Below are 19,501 nucleotides of genomic sequence, written 5' to 3'. Positions count from 1 at the left end.
ACTTTGTGTTGAAATTCATAGGAAACTTGTCTTCTGTGAATGACTTTTGGATAGGAATTTGTTCAACCATCTCTAAGCATTACACATGCCTGTACTTGTCCACTGGATTGAAAGCAGAGAGAAGGAAGTGAGGAGGGAATGGTTCAAGGCCAAAATGGTCATTTTTTTAAAAAATTTTTTGAGACGGAGTCTCACTCTGTCACCCAGGCGGGAGTGCAGTGGCACAATTTCGGCTCACTGCAAGCTCCGCCTTCCAGGTTCACGCCATTCTCCTGCCTCAGCCTCTCAAGTAGCTGGGACTACAGGTGCCCACCACCATGCCTGGCTAATTTTTTTGTATTTTTAGTGGAGACGGGGTTTCGCCATGTTAGCCAGGATGGTCTCAATCTCTTGACCTCGTGATCCACCCGCCTCGGCCTCCCAAAGTGCTGGGATTACAGGTGTGAGCCACCGTGCCTGGCCCAAAATGGTCATATTTAGGAGATACCTTAGATGATAACCATGGTTACATGTGTGGAATTTTATTGAACAGTGCTGTGCACATGGTGGACAAGTTATATGAAATATCTAGTCTTTCTAGATATTTGGAAGTGCTTCATGTATTTAAAAGTAGTAGTAGAATAACACTGTTTGTTTTTTTGTTTTGTTTTGTTTTTGTTTTTGTTTTTGTTTGAGACGGAGTCTCACTCTGTCACCCAGGCTGGAATGCAGTGGCGCGATATCGGCTCACTGCAACCTCTGCTTCCTGGGTTCAAGTGATTCTCCTGCCTCAGCCTCCTGAGTAGCTGGGATTACAGGGGCACACCACCATGCCTAGCTAATTTTTGTATTTTTAGTAGAGACAGGGTTTTACCATGTTGGCCAGGCTGGTCTTGAACCCCTGACCTCAGGCAATCCACCCACCTAGGCCTCCCAAAGTGCTTGGATTACAGTCATGAGCCACTGCACCTGGCGAATAATACTTTTTGTAAATAACTTTTAATAACTGATCGGGCTGGGCACAGTGGCTCACACCTGTAATCCCAATACTGTGGGAGGCCGAGGCTGGTGAATCATTTGAGGTCAGGAGTTCCAGAACAGCCTGGCCAACATGGCAAAACCCCGTCTCTACTAAAAACACAAAAATTAGCTGGACTTGGTGGTGAGCGCCTGTAATCCCAGCTACTCAGGAGGTTGAGGCATGAGAATCACTTGAACCCGGGAGGCAGAGACTGCAGTGAGCTGAGATCGTGCCACTGTACTCCAACCTAGGTGACAGAGTGACTCTGTCTCAAAAAAGAAAAGAAAAAAGAAAAAAACTGGTAGGAAATACTGTTTGGAAGTAGAATTGTTGAATCACCTCTGTGAACAGTGTACTCTCTGTACTTGTTCATTCGGTTGAGGGAGGTGGGCGGGATGAAATTTCCTGATTGGGACATTGTACTACAGCTATGCAACATGTTACCACTGGGAGAAAATGGCTGTGTTATTTCCTACATGTGAATCTGCAATGACCTCAAAATAAATTTTTGTTAAAAAGTACACCACTGGATTCTGCAAGCCTCCCGAGCACACGTCGGTAGCCGGCTCCCCTCACTGAATCACCGAGCTCTCTCCCCGGCTGTATTTCCAAAATGTCGCTTTCTAACAAGCTGACCCTGGATAAGCTGGACGTGAAAGGAAGCCAGTCATTATGAGAGTCGATTTTAATGTTCCTATGAAGAACAACCAGATAACAAACAACCAGAGGATTAAGGCTGCTGTCCCAAGCATCAAATTCTGCTTGGACAATGGATCCAAGTCAGTAGTTCTTATGAGACACCTAGGCCAGCCTGATGGTGTCCCTATGCCTGACAAGTACTCCTTAGAGCCAGTTGCTGTAGAACTCAAATCTCTGCTGGGCAAGGATGTTCTGTTCTTCAAGGACTGTGTAGGCCCGGAAGTGGAGAAAGCCTGTACCAACCCAGCTGCTGGGTCTGTCATCCTGCAGGAGAACCTCCGCTTTCAGGTGGAGGAAGAGGGAAGGGAAAAGATGCTTCTGGAAACAACGCTAAAGCCGAGCCAGCCAAATTAGAAGCTTTCCAAGCTTCACTTCCCAAGCTAGGGGATATCTACGTCAGTGATGCTTTTGGCACTGCTCACAGAGCCCACAGCTCCATGGCAGAAGTCAATCTGCCACAGAAGGCTGGTGGTGTTTTTGTTTTTGTTTTTGTTTGTTTGTTTGTTTGTTTGTTTTGATGAACAAGGAGCTGAACTACTTTGCCAAGGACTTGGAGAGCCCAGAGCGACACTTCCTGGCCATCCTGGGCAGAGCTAAAGTTGCAGACAAGATCCAGCTGATCAAGAATATGCTGGACAAAGTCAATGAGATGATTATTGGTGGTGGAATGGCTTTTACCTTCCTTAAGGTGCTCAACAACATGGAGATTGGCACTTCTCTGTTTGATGAAGAGGGAGCCAAGATTGTCAAAGACCTAATGTCTAAAGCTGAGAAGAATAGTGTGAAGAATATCTTGCCTGTTGACTTTCTCACTGCTGGCAAGTTTGATGAGAATGCCAAGACTGGCCAAGCCACTGTGGCTTCTGGCATATCTGCTGGCAGGATGGGCTTGGACTGTGGTCCTGAAAGCAGCAAGAAGTATGCTGAAGCTGTCACTCGGGCTAAGCAGATTGTGTGGAATGGTTCTGTGGGGTTTTTTGGGGTTTTGGGGGTTTGTTTGTTTTGAGATGGAGTCTCACTATGTCACCCAGGCTGGAGAGCAATGGCGTGGTCTTGGCTCACTGCAACCTCCGCCTCCCTGATTCAAGTGATTCTCCCGCCTCAGCCTCCCGAGTAGCTGGGACTACTGGCTCGTGCCACCATGCCCGGCTAATTTTTGTATTTTTAGTAGAGACTGGGGTTTCACCATGTTGGCCAGGCTGGTCTCGAACTCCTGACCTCGTGATCCGCCCACCTCAGCCTCCCAAAGTGGGGGATTACAGGCGTGAGCCACCGTGCCTGGCCTGGAATTTCATCTTGTTTCCATGCTAAGTAGTAAAACGGTGACAAAGCTAATCAGAGTATAAGCTACATCAAAAGAGAACTAAGCTAACACAGCTCACTTTTTTTAACAGGGAAAATATAAATATATGCGCTCTAGAATGCACAGTGGTTTAGTCACTAAGAAATTCAGATGGGATCTTGAAGAATATAGGCAAATCCAGGGTGCAGTAAAGATGAGCTGAGATGCCGTGTCACTGTTTAAGGGCTCGTGGCACTGCATCTCTCAACCACTAGCTGAATCTTGACATGGAAGCTTTTAGCTAATGCCAAGTGGAGATGCAGAAAATGCTAAGTTGACTTAGGGGCTGTGCACAGGAACTAAAAGGCAGGAAAGTACTAAATATTGCTGAGAGCATCCACCCCAGGATGGACTTTACCTTGTAGGAGCTCTAAACTGGCACCACTCCCAGTGCTCACATGACTGACTTTATCTTCCGTGTTCCATTTTGCACAGCAAGTGGCAGTGTCTCCACCACCTATGATGGTGATGCAGCCCCTAGAAGTGGCTTTCACCACCTCGTCCATGAGGGCTTTGGTCTCCCAAAGTGCTTGGATTACAGGTGGGCGAATCACCTGAGATCAGGAGTTCGATACTAGTCTGGCCAAAATGGTGAAACTCCATCTCTACTAAAAATACAAAAATTAGCCAGGCGTGGTGGCGGGCACCTGTAATCCCAGCTACTTTGGAGGCTGAGGCAGGAGAATCACTTGAACCCAGGAGGCAGAGGTTGCAGTGAGCCAAGATCGTGCCACTTGCACTTCATCCTGAGCGACAGGGTGAGACTCCATCTCAAATACTACTACTACTAATAAATAGTAATAATGAAAAGACACCAGAGACCTCTCTTTCTGTCACCCCCATGCCCTTTCCCCAACTTGAGGACACAACCAGAAAGTAGCCATCTTTGAGCCAGGAAGAAAGCCCTCACCAAGAACAGAATCTACTGTCATTTTGACTTTGGACTTTGTGGTGTCAAGAATCATATTTTGTTATTGTATTATATTTTGTTATTTTGTAATCGTATGGTATTTTGTTATAGTGGCTCAAGAAGAGTAAAAGACAGAAATGGAAGAAAGTTAAACCCATCCCACTAGAGGTTTGTCATGGAGGGGACAGAGTGTTGGGTTTAGGCTTGAGCTTTGGAGTTGGAAAGAACTGAGCTCACACCTAGACTGGGGACCTTGGACAAGTCCCATGAGTTCTCTGAACCTTAATAGCCCCTTCTGTAAAATGAAGATAATAAAGCTGTTGTGAATGCACCTTGAAACTGCAAGACACATGTCTAAGCACCAGATAGGCACTCAATAAATAGCGGTAGTGCTACTCTTTGTATTAATGTCTTTCTAGTTATTCATGCTCATGATACAGTGGGACAGGCAGACTGGGTCTTCAAGACTTCAGGTGCCGGGCTGAGGAGCTTGGACTTGCACTTGAGAACACTAGGGAGCCATGGGAGGTGTGTGAGCAGGGGAGAGACAGAAAAATGTCCCTTTGGTGCTGGGGTGAATGACTAGGAATTCAAGTTTGGGAGACCAAGGAGGACACTTTGACAGGTACCCAGGTGAGTGTCTAGACCTGGGTGGTGGCAATCGGGATGATGGGAGTGAGAAGAAATAAGTAGTCTGGGCTTGGTGGCTCATGCCTGTAATCCCAGCACTTTGGGAGGCCAAGGTGGGTGGATCACCTGCAGTCGGGAGTTCAAGACCAGCCTGGCCAACATGGTGAAACCCCATCTCTACTAAAAATACAAAAATTACCCAGGTGGGGCTGGGCGCTGTGGCTCACGCCTGTAATCCCAGCACTTTGGGAGGCCAAGGCGGGCAGATCACGAGGTCAGGAGTTTGAGCCCAGGCTGGCTGACATGATGAAACTCTGTCTCTACTAAAAATACAAAAATTAGCTAGGCATGGTGGTGCGTATCTGTAATCCCAGCTACTCGGGAGGCTGAAGCAGAATTGTTTCAACCCGGGAGGTGGAGGTTGCAGTGAGTTGAGATCATGCTAATGTACTCCAGTCTGGGCAACAAGAGCGAAACTCTGTCTCTAAAAAAGAAAAAAAGAAAATTATCCAGGCATGGTGGCAGGCGCCTGTAATCACAGCTGCCCAGGAGGCTGAGGCAGGAGAATCACGTGAACCCGGGAGGTGAAGGTTGCAGTGAGCCGAGATTGCGCCACTGCACTCCAGCCTAGGTGATATGAGGCTCCGTCTCCAAATAATAATAATAATAATAATAATAATAATAATAATAATAATAAATACATACATATATAAATAAGTAGTTAAGTAGTTCAGGATGAGTATTGGGTATAGGGCTTGAATGGTAACTCCATGACCCAGGTCGGAAGTAGCAGTTAAGAGGGGTTGGGATATCAATGTCAGTTTTCACTTTGCCTAGAATGTTTTTTTCACTGCGTCTTTCTGAAATATTCTTACTGGTCCTTGGAGACACTGCCCAAAGATCCCTCCTCTGAGAATCGCCCTGGAACACGTGTGGTTTGCAATTTCCTGCAAAGCTGCTGCTCATGATGTTATCCTACAAACATCCAAATCCCGGCATATGAGTTTCTCTAGGGCAGTCTCTGACTGGTTCCATTGTAGGATCTGTCCACGCCCTGCATACGCCTGGTACCAAAAAAGGAAACTGGGTCTGCAGGACGTTGCTACAGTTCAGGTGTTGGCCGCGTGGGAGCAGAAGTGCAAAGTCAAAGCGTCTGGAAAAAGCGCTCAGGTTGTGGGACCAGCAGAGCATCACCAAGGACGTCCCTGGTCGAGAACTACGTCTTTTTATCTGTTTTAAAGGGGCGTGAGGCACTAGGATCCAGTTTTGTCCACCTAACCCACCCACCCAGTGACCCACACCCTGCAGCCCCTAGTTGGAGGATAATTACGCAAAACCTAAATCAGATCAGTCTTTCCTCTGCTCAGAACCTCTTTTTTTTTTTTTTTGAGAGACGGAGTCTTGCTCTGTCGCCCAGACTGGACTGCAATGGCACAATCTCGGCTCACTGCGATCTCCGCCTCCCAGGTTCATGCAACTCTCCTGCCTCAGCCTCCCACATAGCTAGGATTACAAATGTGCACCACCACGCCCAGCTAATTTTTGTGATTTTAATAGAGACGGGGTTTCACCATGTTGGTCGGGCTGCTCTCGAACTCCTGACCTCAAGTGATCCACCCGCCTCGGCCTCCCAAAGTGCTGGAATTACAGGCATGAGCCACTGCGCCCAGCCTGCTCAGAACCATTTGTGGCTCCCACTTAACCCAGTGGGAGTGCTGAAATAACCTAAACATTTTACATGGCATTTACAAATGCGATATATTTTATTCTTTAATCCTTTACAATCTCTCCATCAGTAAAACTCTTCAGAAGTCCTTAGCAGTTGTTACAAATCTAAAATATAAATATACAAATAAGTGGTAAGGTATGTTCTCTCAAACATTCTGACACTACTTCTAAACTCAACCAAATCGTGATATACTTTTCCATTTAAAATTACCAGTCTTGGCCGGACATGGTGGTTCACGCCTGTAATCCCAGCACTTTGGGAGGCCGAGGCAGGTGGATCAACTGAGGTCAGGAGTTCAAGATCAGCCTGGCCAAAATGATGAAACCCTGTCTCTACTAAAAATAAAAAAAGTTAGCCAGGTGTGGTGGCTGGTGCCTGTAATCTCGGCTACTCGGGAGGCTGAGGCAGGATAATCGCTTGAATCTGGGAGGCAGAGGTTGCGGTGAGCAAAGATCGCGCCATTGCACTCCAACATGGGTAACAAAAGTGAAACTCCATCCTTAAAAAAAAAAAAAAAAAAAATTACCAGTCCTGGCCAGGGGCGGTGTCTCCCGCCTGTAATCCCAGCACTCTGGGAGGCCAAAGCATACAGATCACTTGAGGTCAGGAGTTCGAGAACAGCCTGGCCAATGTGGTGAAACCCCGTTTCTACTAAAAATACGAAAATTAGCCAGGTGTGGTGGTGCATACCCGTAATTCCAACTATTCAGGAGGCTAAGGCAGGGGTCACTTCAACCCAGAAGGTGGCGGTTGCAGTGAGCCAAGATCATGTCAATGCACTCCAGCCTGGGCGATAGAGCAAGACTCTGTCTCAAAAAAAAAAAAAAAAAAGAAAAAAAAAGCCCAGGCGCAGTGGCTCATGCCTGTAATCCTAGCACTTTGGGAGGCTGAGGTGGGCAGATTGCCTGAGCTCAGGAGTTCAAGACCAGCTTGGGCAACATGGTGAAAACCCATCTCTATTAAAAATACAGCCGGGCGCGGTGGCTCAAGCCTGTAATCCCAGCACTTTGGGAGGCTGAGACGGGCGGATCACGAGGTCAGGAGATCAAGACCATCCTGGCTAACACGGTGAAACCCCGTCTCTACTAAAAAAATACAAAAAAATCTAGCCGGGCGAGGTGGCGGCGCCTGTGATCCCAGCTACTCGGGAGGCTGAGGCAGGAGAATGGCATAAACCCGGGAGGCGGAGCTTGTAGTGAGCTGAGATCCGGCCACTGCACTCCAGCCCGGGCGACAGAGCGAGACTCCGTCTCAAAAAAAAAAAAAAAAAAAAAAAAAAAAAAAAAAAAAAAAAAAAAAAATACAAAAATTAGGCCGGGCGCGGTGGCTCAAGTCTGTAATCCCAGCACTTTGGGAGGCCGAGACGGGCGGATCACGAGGTCAGGAGATCGAGACTGTAGTCCCAGCTACTCAGGAGGCTGAGGCAGGAGAATGGCGTAACCCGGGAGGTGGAGCTTGCTGTGAGCTGAGATCCAGCCACTGCACTCCAGCCTGGGGAACAGAGTGAGACTCTGTCTCAAAAAAAAAGAAAAAAAAAAAAAAAAAAAACGACATAGAAACTGCCATCTTTGGTTGGCTAAATCTGGAACAGAAGTTTGTTCGGCCTCAACAATGGAACACAGAGCAGCAATTAGCAGCAGCTCAAAGGAGCATGCTGGCCACCAGGTAGCAGAGCAGGTTAGCACCTGAGAGAAAGGGAAGGCTGAAACATTGCGTGGTGACCAACATCTAGACATCCTGCTAACAGTGCCAGCTGTTATGGTTGCCTGAAAAGGTGTGCTTTGGATGTTGACACTGATGGCTATGTGGTGGTGCACATACACACCGAGAATATGAAAAGGCTTATTACAAAAATGAGGTCTCAGGGAGAACAATGCAGGGCTTTCAAGCAAGTGTGACATGGCGTGAGGGCAAGGAAGATGGCATTCCTGTTCCTTGTGAGTACTGATGCAAAAATCTTGAAATAAATGTCAGAAAAGCATATAAAGCAATATATTCAAAGCATTATGCAATATAACCAAGTGAGATTTATCCCCTGGAATGTAAGGATGGTTTACCATATGGAAACTGATCAGTGGAATACACCACATTAGGAAATGATAGAAAAATGACAGTCTCGATCGATGCAAAAAAGCATCTGACATAATACCCATTTATGATTAAAAACCCACAATAAACTAGGAATAGAATTTACTCAACTTGCTACAAAGCATATATGGAAAACTCAACAAAATCTTTGATGGTGAAAAACCATATTTTTAATATCTAATATCAGAAACAAAGATGTTTGCTCTCACCAGCTCCATTCAATGTTAAGGGGGGGGTGCTCCCAGGGAAATCAGGCAAGAAAATACAAGCATTCCAGCCAGGCCCAGTGGCTCAAGCCTGTAATCCCAGCATTTTGGGAGGCTGAGGTGGGCGGATCACAAGGTCAGGAGATTGAGACCATCCTGGCCAACATGGTGAAACCTCATCTCTACTAAATATAAAAAAACTAGCTGAGTGTGGTGGCACACGCCTGTAATCCCAGCTACTCAGGAGGCTGAAACAGAATTGCTTGAACCTGGGAGGCGGAGATTGCAGTGAGCTGACATCATGCCACTGCAGTCCAGCTTGGTGACAGAGTGAGACTCCGTCTCAAAAAACTAACCAACAAACAAGCCCCCCTCCAAAAAAAAACCCAGCCAGGTGCAGTGGCTCACGCCTGTAATCCCAGCACTTTGGGAGACCGAGGTGGGTGGATCACAAGTTCAGGAGATTGAGACCATCCTGGCCAATATGGTGAAACCCCATCTCTACTAAAAATACAAAAAAATTTAGCTGGGTGTGGTGGCACACACTTATAGTCCCAGCTACTCGGGAGGCTGAGGCAGGAGAATCGCTTGAACCCGAGAAGTGGAAGTTGCAGTGAGCCAAGATCACGCCACTGCACTCCAGCCTGGCAACAGACGCCATCTCAAAAAAGAAAAAAAAAAAAAAAGCATTCCATACTTGAAAATATACATCTACACAGCCCTCTAGACAAATATACAAAAACCACACACTTTGTCACTGTACATACAGGTGGACAAACACAAACTCACAAACCCACAGATGTAACACCCCAAATACTAAAAGATGCTCCCAGACAGAAGGACCCCAGGTGTTCTGATCTCTTCTCCAGGTTTCTCTGGCTCCTCAGGAATAACCACCACAGTGCCATATATATTCTCACTTGCTTTCTTGTCTTCCAGAATGCCAGGATCAAGGGGACAGAGATATTAGCACAGCTTTGTTAATTACACCTATTAGAGAATGTTACACAGAGGAAAATATTTACTGAATATTAGGACTCACACAGACACATACACAAATGGATTTTACACAAACGTCATCACAGACCCACATGTACTTGGCGTTCAGAAAGTGAATGTTCTCACTCCCATTCCATGTAGCAGAGATACCCCTTAGCTCCCCAACACCTATCACAAAAGATGGTTCCTTGAGCCCATTCTGACAGTGAAGGAATCTCAAACTTCCCGATCTCCCACAGTACAATAATCATGTCTCTACAAAAGCACAACATGGCAGCCCAAGAATGCGAAAATAAGGACCTGAAATGGGTTGAGGAATCATTATGTTCCAACCCCTCAAACTACCATAGATGTTCCTGATGAGAGAAGCAAAGGTGTGTATCTCCTGGTTCAGCCACTGGGTCCTCCACTGCATCTCCACAGTAGCCATCACTTCCACTGAGGCCTCAGCTGCCAGCCAACCTTGCTCCAGTCAGCCTCTGGACCCTAATATCTTCACCGTGGTGTTGGATGCTGCCACCTGACCCATCCCTGCTGTTGGAGGAGTGTGGAGGCCAGAGGCCTAGAGAGTTCCGACTACAGGTCTCCAAGCGACAGAAAGATCACTTCTGGGACCCAGGGAGACTGTAAGTTGTTACGAGGGTAGATGGTGACCTGGTTTCCCTCAATGCTGCCACCTCCCTTCTAGAACACACTGACTTGCTCTCTAAGAAAAGGGTGGACTGACCCCAACAAAGGACAGACCCGACACCTATCATGCCTGTGCAATTCAGAAAAGGGAGAATTCGGTGGCTCCAGCAAGCAGTTTATTGGGAGTTGAGTTCACCTTGCCATATGATGTGAAGCAAGGTAGTTCCATGGCTTGTGAACCCTGACGCCAGCACCTCCCATATACAACAGAGCTGGAGCTCTGCAGCGTGCGTCCTTTTCCAAAAACAGCCAGGTGCTACTCTTAGTGGGAGGCTAGGAAACCAGTCCTGGAGCAGGATGCATGTGACATGCACTGACGTGAGAAGGCCTGAGCACCGTCCATGCATATGCCGCGGAATATCTCAGGGTAGAATGTGCCAGAAAATGGGGAAAGCAAGTTAGGGGAGGTGAGCATTTTGAGTGTCCTACAGCTAGGACATGGCAGAGTGTGTCTCTGTGACTCCACTAGCAGTTTTGAGATTATTCTGATTGTGGTGGTTGGTACAGGGCTGGTAATTGCAGGAGAGTGGATGCTGTGTGGTCAAGGGGCATGTGTCCCATGACACCGGTTCTGCTTCTTCAGCCCTCTCACCTCAGAGCCACCTGGGGTTGCCACAGAGAAATTTAGATGTGAAGTTTTAAACATGTTTCCCAGTAAGTATCCAAAGTGTAGGTTTGAGATGGGAAATGGAGCTGGAGATGACCTCAAAACAGCCCTGGAATAATGCGATGCTGACAATGTCTGTGATTTAGGATGTCCATAGGCATATCCCACTTGGGGAGAACTGTAAGGTTAGAAGCACAAAACTCCCACAGTCTGACCCGAGGACACTGATGGAAACTTAAAGGCAGATTCTGGGAGTCTTCTCACTTCTATCCAGTCATGTGTGTGAGCTGAGGGCAGCCACTGCCCTAGACAGTGTTTCCTAACTTCTGACTGGATGCCACAAAAGCCTGCTGGGACCCAAGTCCTTCTTCCCCATTCCTTTAATTCTTCCTACGAAGAATCTCGACAATGGTCGCACATGTAATTGAAGATGTTCCCATATTGCTTACATTAAAGAAGGCTGCTCTCCAGCGTGGGTGGTTTCATGGTTTTAAAATGAACTGGGGGCCAGGTGTAGTGGCTCATGCCTGTAATCCCAGCACTTTGGGAGACCAAGGCAGGTAGATTTACCTGAGGTCAGGAGTTAAAGACCAGCCTGGCCAACACAGTAAAACCCCATCTCTACTAAAAATATAAAAATTCGTTGGGCGTGGTGGCATGTGCCTGTAATCCCAGCTACTAGGGGGGCCTGAGGCAGGAAAAGCGTTTTGACCTGGGAGGCAGAGGTTGCAGTGAGCTGAAATCGTGCCACTGCACTCCAGCCTGGGCAACAGAGTGAGACTCCATCTCAAAAGAAAAAAAAAAAAAAGTAAAATGAACTGGGGCTAGGCGTGGTGGCTCACACCTGTAATCCCAACACTTTGGGAGGCCGAGGTGGGTGGATCATTTGAAGTCAAGAGTTTAAGATCAGCCTGGTCAACATGGTGAAACACTGTCTCTACTAAAAATATAAAAATTAGCTGGGCATGGTGGTGGGCACCTGCAATCCCAGCTACTTGGAAGGCTGAGGCAGAAGAATTGCTTGAACCCCAAGAGGCAAAGGTTGCAGTGAGCCAGGATCATACCACTGCACTCCAGCCTGGGGCGACAGAGTGAGACTCCATCTCAAAAAACAGACAAAAAAAAGGCTGGGAGCTGTGGCTCACGCCTATAATCACAGCACTTTGGGAGGCCAAGGTGGGCAGATCACCTGAAGTCGGGCATTTGAAACCAGCCTGACCAACATGGAGAAACCCCATCTCTACTAAAATCACAAAATTAGACAGGCGTGGTGGCGCATGCCTGTAATCCCAGCTTCTCGGGAGGCTGAGGCAGGAGAATCGCTTGAACCCGGGGGCAGAGGTTGCAGTGAGCTGAGATCACACCACTGCACTCCAGCCTGGGCAACAAGAGCAAAACTCCATCTCAAAAAAAAAAAAAAAAAAAACACAAAAGATGGGATGGATAAAGAATTTTCCTTACAGTTTCTCTCAGTATATATTCTCAGGTGTCTTTAAGAGAGTCTGTGAAGTGAAGGCTTTCCCACACTCCTTACATTCATAGGGTTTCTGTCCATGGAGTCCATTCGCATATTTGCAATCCTACAGGAGAGTGGAAGTGCCTCCCATATTTGTCAAATATTTCATTGCCGCATGAGTCCTGTCTTCAAAGTGAATTAGGACAACTGAAGGCTTAATCACACCGTTTATATTCCTTGAATTTCTCTCCAGCGTAAGTACTCTCATATATCCAAAAGGAACTAATACAGCTGACAGCATTGCCACACTGTTTACTTTTTTAGGGCTTCTGTCTAGTATGAGTCCTTTCGTGCACGTGCAGAGACTTTGAGTAACTGAAGGCTTTACCACACTGTCTACATTGAAAGGGTCTTTCTCCAGTATGAATTCTTTTGTGTACTTTCAGGGAATTTAAACAAGTGAAAGCTTTGCCACACTGCTTACACTCACATGGTTTCACTCCAGTGTGACTTCTTTCGTGCCTTCGAAGGTGACTGAAGTAAATGAAGACCCGACCACACTGTTTGCATTCATAGGGTTTCTCTCTAGTATGGGTTCTTTCATGGATTCGAAAGTGAGTGGAATAAAGAAAGGCTTTACCACATTCTTTACATTCGTAAGTTTTCTCGCCAGTGTGAACTCTTTCGTGCAATTGAAGGTAACTTGAAGAATTGAAGGCTTTACCACATTGTTTACACTCATAGGGTTTTTCTCCAAAATGAGTTCTTTCGTGCACTTGACAGGAACTAGATGACTTGAAGGCTTCCCCACATTTCTTACATGTATAAGGTTGAACTCCGGTGTGGGTTTTCACATGTTTTCGAAGGCTTGAGTGAGAAAAGAAGGCTCTCCCACATTCCCTACATACAAAAGGTTTCTCTCCAGTATGAGTCTTCTCATGACTCCGTAAGTACGTGGGACAACTGAAGGCTTTCCCACACTGCTTACATTCATAAGGTTTCTCTCCGGTGTGAGTCCTTTCGTGGGTTAGAAAAGGCTGGTAATAGATAAAGGCTTTTCCACATTGTTTACATTTGTAGGGTTTCTCTCCAGTGTGATTTTTTTCATGGCGCCGAAGAGCAGTAAGATATCTGAACGCCTTCCCACATTCCTTACATTCATAGGGTGTCTCTCCAGTATGAATTCTTATATGGTTTCGAAAGGAAAAGAGAAATGCGAAAGCTTTGCCACATTCCTTACATTCATAGGGTTTCTCTCCAGTATGAATTCTTTCATGGGTTCGGATACTGGAGCTGCGAGTGAAGGTTTTCCCACATTCTTTACATTTATGTGGCTTCTCTCCATATTCGTGATACTCATTTGGTTTCTGTTCAGTGTGAGACCTCATGTGTCTATTAAGGGAGACTTGATGCATGAAGACTTCCCCACACACACTGCAGTCACATGGTTTTAATCCAGTAGGAGTTTCCAGGTTCGTATGAAGATCAGGAATCGGGCTAGTGCTTTTTCCACACGGACGATCATCTTTATTTTCACAGAGTGTTTCAACCGTAGGACTGCTGTAAAAAATGAGTACCGCATTATTAATAGTTTTGTATTAATGATCTTATATTTATTAGCAAGTACCAGAATTACATTTTAAATATTTTCAGAGAAACTCTATGTTATCTGCCCTGTCTAAAAATTGTTTGAAAGCTAATATACTCAATACTCCAGAATAGGCGGTGACCATAGCTATTATCAAAATAGCTTTTTTATTATCAAAATAGCAAGATTTTTTTTTTTTTTTTTGAGACGGAGTCTTGCTCTGTCACCCAGGCTGGAGGGCAGTGGCACGATCTCGGTTTACTGCAAGCTCCGCCTCCCAGGTTCACGCCATCCTCCTGCCTCACCTTCCCAAGTAGCTGGGACTACAGGCACCCATCACCACACCCAACTAATTTTTTTGTCTTTTTAATAGAGATGGGGTTTCACCGTGTTAGCCAGGCTGGTCTCGATCTCCCGACCTCATGATCCGCCTGCCTCAGCCTCCCAAAGCGCTGGGATTACAGGCGTGAGCCACTGCACCCGGCCTTTTTTTTTTTTTTTAAGATGGAGTTTTGCTCTTGCTGCCCAGGCTGGAGTGCAATGGTGTGATCTCGGCTCACCGTGACCTCCACCTCCTGGGTTAAAGAGATTCTCCTGCCTCAGCCTCCCAAGTAGCTGGGATTACAGGCATGTACCACCACACCCCGCTAATTTTGTAATTTTTTTTTTTTAGTAGAGACAGGGTTTCTCCATGTTGGTCAGGCTGGTCTTGAACTCCTGACCTCAGGTGATCTACCTGCCTCGGCCTCCCAAAGGGCTGGGATTACATGCATGAGACACCACGTCCAGCCAGGATTTTAAAATACTGTTTCATAGTGATTTCTTTTCACACCCTGAACATCTATGACTTTTTTTTTTTTCTATAGAGACAGGTTTTCTCTCTGTTGACCAGGCTGATGTTGAACTCCTGGCCCCAAGCAATTCTCCAGCCTTCACCTCCCAAATGCTGGGATTAGAGGTATTAGCTACCTTGCCCAGCCCATGACAGTTTCAATGAAACATCTTCAGTAAAAATTTTCTAAGAATGAATAAACTTGAAACTGTGCTTATTGTTTTGCTTGTTTGGCTTTTGAAATTTACGAAATAGTAAGATTCTCTTGGGGCTAATTACTCGTGAATGCAACTCACCTTAGTTTTCTTCCTTGGTTTTTGGGGTCGTCTTCAATATCCTGGTCTTTCCATTTTTCCCCTAAAATACAAGCCCAGAGAACCCACTATAAATTATTAGAAATGATAGAAAATTATAACACTCTAAGATCCATGATTAGCTATGACCGTGTCTGGTTTACTTACTAAAGTATTCCCTACCCACATTTTTTTCTTTTGAGACAGAGTCTCGCTCTGTTGCCCAGGCTGGAGTGCAGTGGTGCAGTCTCAGCTCACTGCAACCTCTGCCTCCCAGGTTCAAGCAATTCTCTTGCCTCAACCTGCTGAGTAGCCAGAATTACAGACACCTGCCACCACACCTGGCTAATTTTTTATACTTTTAATAGAGACGGGGTTTCACCATGTTGGTCAGGCTGGTCTCAGACTCCTGACCTTGTAATCCGCCCACCTTGGCCTCCCAAAGAGCTGGAATTACAGGTGCGAGCCACCGTGCCCAGTCCTTTCCCACATTTTAAATCTTGGAACACAGTTGTTGTGCAAGAAACACTTGTTCTCTCCTTAATTAAGTAGAGAAATTAAGTCACCCTTACCTATGCAGGCCAGGTTCTTGAAGGTTGCCCGCATCACATCTCTGTAGATATTCCTCTGGCCAGGATCCAGCAAAGCCCACTCCTCAAGGGTGAAGTTCACAGCCACATCCTCAAGGGAGATGAAGTCCTAAAACATCCCCCATGTGTGTACAGGAGGAGGGGTGAGATCAGCAGTAGTGAGGATCCATTCTCAGAATTCCTGAGAAATTCCATATAATCCTGTAGTCTCGGTTCAGTGATATGACTTTGTTGTCAGAATTCTCTTTCCACACTCACTTCCTCATAAATTTAACACTATCATGAACATACAAAAATTATTTCTGTATTTTAACTGTGATCACTTGAAGCCTTTTTTTTTTTTTTTTTTTTTTTTGAGATGGAGCCTCGCTCTGTCGCCCAGGCTGCAGTGTAGTGGCAGGATCTCGGCTCACTGCAAGTTCCACCTCCTGGGTTTATGCCATTCTCCTGCCTCAGCCTCCCAAGTAGCTGGAACTACAGGCGCCCGCCACCTCGCCCGGCTAGTTTTTTGTATTTTTTAGTAGAGACGGGGTTTCACTGTGTTAGCCAGGATGGTCTCGATCTCCTGACCTCGTGCTCTGCCCGTCTCGGCCTCCCAAAGTGCTGGGATTACAGGCTTGAGCCACCGCGCCCGGCCTTTTTTTTTTTTTTTGAGATAGAGTCTCACTCTGTCGCTCAGGCTGGAGTGCAATGGCGCGATCTCACTGCAACCTCTGCCTCCTGGGTTCAAGTGATTATCCTGTCCCAGCCTCCCGAGTAGCTGGGACTACAGGGGTATGCCATCACGCCCAGCTAATTTTTTGTATTTTTAGTAGAGATGGGGTTTCACCATCTTAGCCAGGATGGTCTTGATCTCCTGACCTCTTGATTTGCCCCCTCGGCCTCCCAAAGTCCTGGGATTACAGGCATGAGCCACTGCACCTGGCCACCTTATTGCTCTTTAAATGCAGACCCAAGACCACCTTAGAGATATGAGAAAAATGCTATACAAATGAAACAAATTGTAAGATCATCAATTCCTTGTGAGAAAAACTCATTTTCTACCTTATTACACACCATATCACTCAGCATTTCATGAAACTTGGGGTCAAATCTGGATGAGATTTTTGTAAATGAATACACCCTTTGGACTATAAGTTGCATATCTCCCATTGAGGATTAAAAACTGTATACTTTTTTCTTTTTTTTTTAATTAACTTTTTTTTTTTTTTTTTTTTTTTGAGACGGAGTCTCGCTCTGTCGCCCGGGCTGGAGTGCAGTGGCCGGATCTCAGCTCACTGCAAGCTCCGCCTCCCGGGTTTACGCCATTCTCCTGCCTCAGCCTCCCAAGTAGCTGGGACTACAGGCGCCCACCACCTTGCCCGGCTAGTTTTTTGTATTTTTTAGTAGAGACGGGGTTTCACCATGTTAGCCAGGATGGTCTCGATCTCCTGACCTCGTGATACACCCATCTCGGCCTCCCAAAGTGCTGGGATTATAGGCTTGAGCCACCGCGTCCGGCCTTAATTAACTATTTTTATTTTTTTTTAGACAGAGTCTCACTCTGTAGCCCAGGCTGGAGTGCAGTGGCACAATCTCAGCTCACTGCAAGCTCCGCCTCCCAGGTTCACGCCATTCTGCTGCCTCAGCCTCCCGAGTAGCTGGGACTACAGGCAACTGCCAACACGCCTGGCTAATTTTTGTATTTTTAGTAGAGACGGGGTTTCGCCCTGTTAGCCAGGCTGGTCTCGATCTCCTGACCTTGTGATCCGCCTCCTCGGCCTCCCAAAGTGCTGGGATTACAGGCGTGAGCCACCGCGCCCAGTCATTTTTATTTTTCATAAGCAACATGAGACATCAGGAAGTCTGTGGAAAGCCAGAAGTCACTTGCCATGTTGCCCTGAAGGACCCCAGGCCATTAGAACCATGCAAATCCAGCTGGCTGAATGCAAATATTCTTTTGCAGAAGTATTAATTTCAACGTGTTTGTGTAATATTTACCATACGTTCAGTTTTTCCTTTCTGTCTCATTTCATGGGTCTAGGAGGTTATTGGAAAGAAAACACAGCAACTGGGACCTCTATAAAACCCCTGTACTCATGAAAGGGTTTATTACTCACATGCTTGAGATCTTAGGCAAAGCCGTGTAGGCTTTTAAGCACATGTGAAATGGCTTCAGAGAGTAAGAAAAGGAGCCTGGCTGGGGATTTTTACTGACATTAGGGAGTGGGCTAGTGTGAGTTCAAGCATATAAGTGGAGGCTGATGTGAACTGGCTCTGTCACCAGCACCAAACGAGGGTGACCCAGGCGTTCTTCCTACCACATCTATATGTGGGGTACACAGTGGAAACTGAGGAATGAGATTTTAAAGCTGTGAGCAGTCAAAGGCTGGACGGGACAGCTCACGCCTGTAATCCCAGCACTTTGGGAGGCAGAGGCGGGCTGATCACTTGAAGTCAGGAGTTCAAACACTAAACCTCCAGCCCTTTTTCTCTCCCCCGACTTTGGGGGCTAGGGCTAGAGGAAGATCAAGACTGGGAGTCTTTCTGGACATCAATCCCCACCCTGAAGTTAGGTAGGCGTTCCAGTAGTCATTTTTAATTTTTTTTTTGAGACGGAGTCTTGCTCTGTCAACTGGGCTGGAGTGCAGTGGCCGGATCTCAGCTCACTGCAAGCTCCACCTCCCGGGTTTACGCCCTTCTCCTGCCTCAGCCTCCGGAGTAGCTGGGACTACAGGCGCCCGCCACCTCGCCCAGCTAGGTTTTTTTTTTGTATTTTTAGTAGAGACGGGGTCCCACCATGTTAGCCAGGATGGTCTCGATCTCCTGACCTCGTGATCCGCCCGTCTCAGCCTCCCAAAGTGCTGGGATTACAGGCTTGAGCCACCGCACCCGGCCCAGTAGTCATTTATTTACAACAAAAGAGGTTCCTATTACCCTTATCACTCATGAAATTCCAAGAGATTTAGGAACTCTGTACTAGGAACCACACACAAAAGACCAAATGTCTTTTTTATCATAGCACGGAATATCATGGCTCAGGGGCACAGGTTCACCAGAAGACAGATGATTCATAGGATTATATCATGTTTCTACTCCAGTCACTGGTAACAGTGTGTCATTAGAGTTTTGTTTTTAGTTTGAGTCCCAGTCTCACTCTGTCACCCAGGCTGGAGTATAGGGGCGCAATCTTGGTTCACTGCAACGGCTGCCTTCGGCGTTCAAGCAGTTCTCCTGCCTCAGCCAACTGAGTAGCTGGGATTACAGGCATGCGCAACCACACCCAGCTAATTTTTGTATTTTTAGTAGGGACAAGGTGTTTCTTCATGTTGGCCAGGCTGGTCTCGAACTCCTACCTCAAGCAATCTGCCCGCCTCGGCCTCCCAAAGTGCTAGGATTACAGGAATGAGTCACCACTCCTGGCCTGGGTTTTTATTTTAAAACAGTAGACCAGGCTGGGTGTGGTGGCTCACACCTGTAATCCCAGCACTTTGGGAGGTGGGGGGCAGGCAGATCACTTGAGGTCAGGAGTTTGAGACCAGCCTAGCCAACATAGCAAAACTCCATTTCTACTAAAAATACACAAATTAACCAGGTGTGGTGGGCACCTGTAATCCCAGCTACTTGGGAAGCTGAGGGAGGAGAATCACTTAAACTCGGGAGGCAGAGGTTGCAATGAGCCAATATTGCGTCCCTGAACTCCAGCCTAGGTGACAGAGCGAGACTCCATCTCAAAAAATAAAATAAAATTTAAAATAAAACAGTAGAATACAATGAAACAATATTCTACTATTTCTTTCTGCATGTTTCACAATTAAAGAAATATCTAGAGAACCCTAAAAATGACAGAATACAGAAAACCA

At 46.5% G+C, this 19,501-nt stretch overlaps 1 protein-coding gene and 1 pseudogene across 2 annotated transcripts in view; one reads left to right on the top strand and one right to left on the bottom strand.

The window, feature by feature from the left end:
* The first annotated feature begins 1,613 nt into the window (after nt 1–1,613).
* LOC104661145 lies at nt 1,614–5,820 on the top strand (annotated as a pseudogene).
* A 6,509-nt stretch (nt 5,821–12,329) lies between these two features.
* Nucleotides 12,330–19,501, bottom strand: part of ZNF490 (zinc finger protein 490) — a 33,885-nt gene continuing 26,713 nt past the window's right edge. Inside the window, exons 3-5 of one of the 2 annotated variants that reach the window (XM_030935100.1) lie at nt 15,642–15,768; nt 15,073–15,133; nt 12,330–13,916 (exon numbers count right to left, since the gene is read on the bottom strand). In XM_030935100.1, coding sequence (XP_030790960.1) covers nt 12,677–13,916; nt 15,073–15,133; nt 15,642–15,768 — 1,428 coding nt within the window. In that variant the 3' untranslated portion in view covers nt 12,330–12,676. The remainder of the gene's footprint in view (nt 13,917–15,072; nt 15,134–15,641; nt 15,769–19,501) is intronic. The other variant, XM_030935101.1, reaches the window with a different exon arrangement.

Source organism: Rhinopithecus roxellana, chromosome 8, assembly GCF_007565055.1.
Source record: "Rhinopithecus roxellana isolate Shanxi Qingling chromosome 8, ASM756505v1, whole genome shotgun sequence".
Lineage (NCBI taxonomy): Eukaryota > Metazoa > Chordata > Mammalia > Primates > Cercopithecidae > Rhinopithecus > Rhinopithecus roxellana.
Note: the sequence above shows the minus strand (reverse complement) of the source record. Positions and strands in the feature narration are given on the sequence as shown.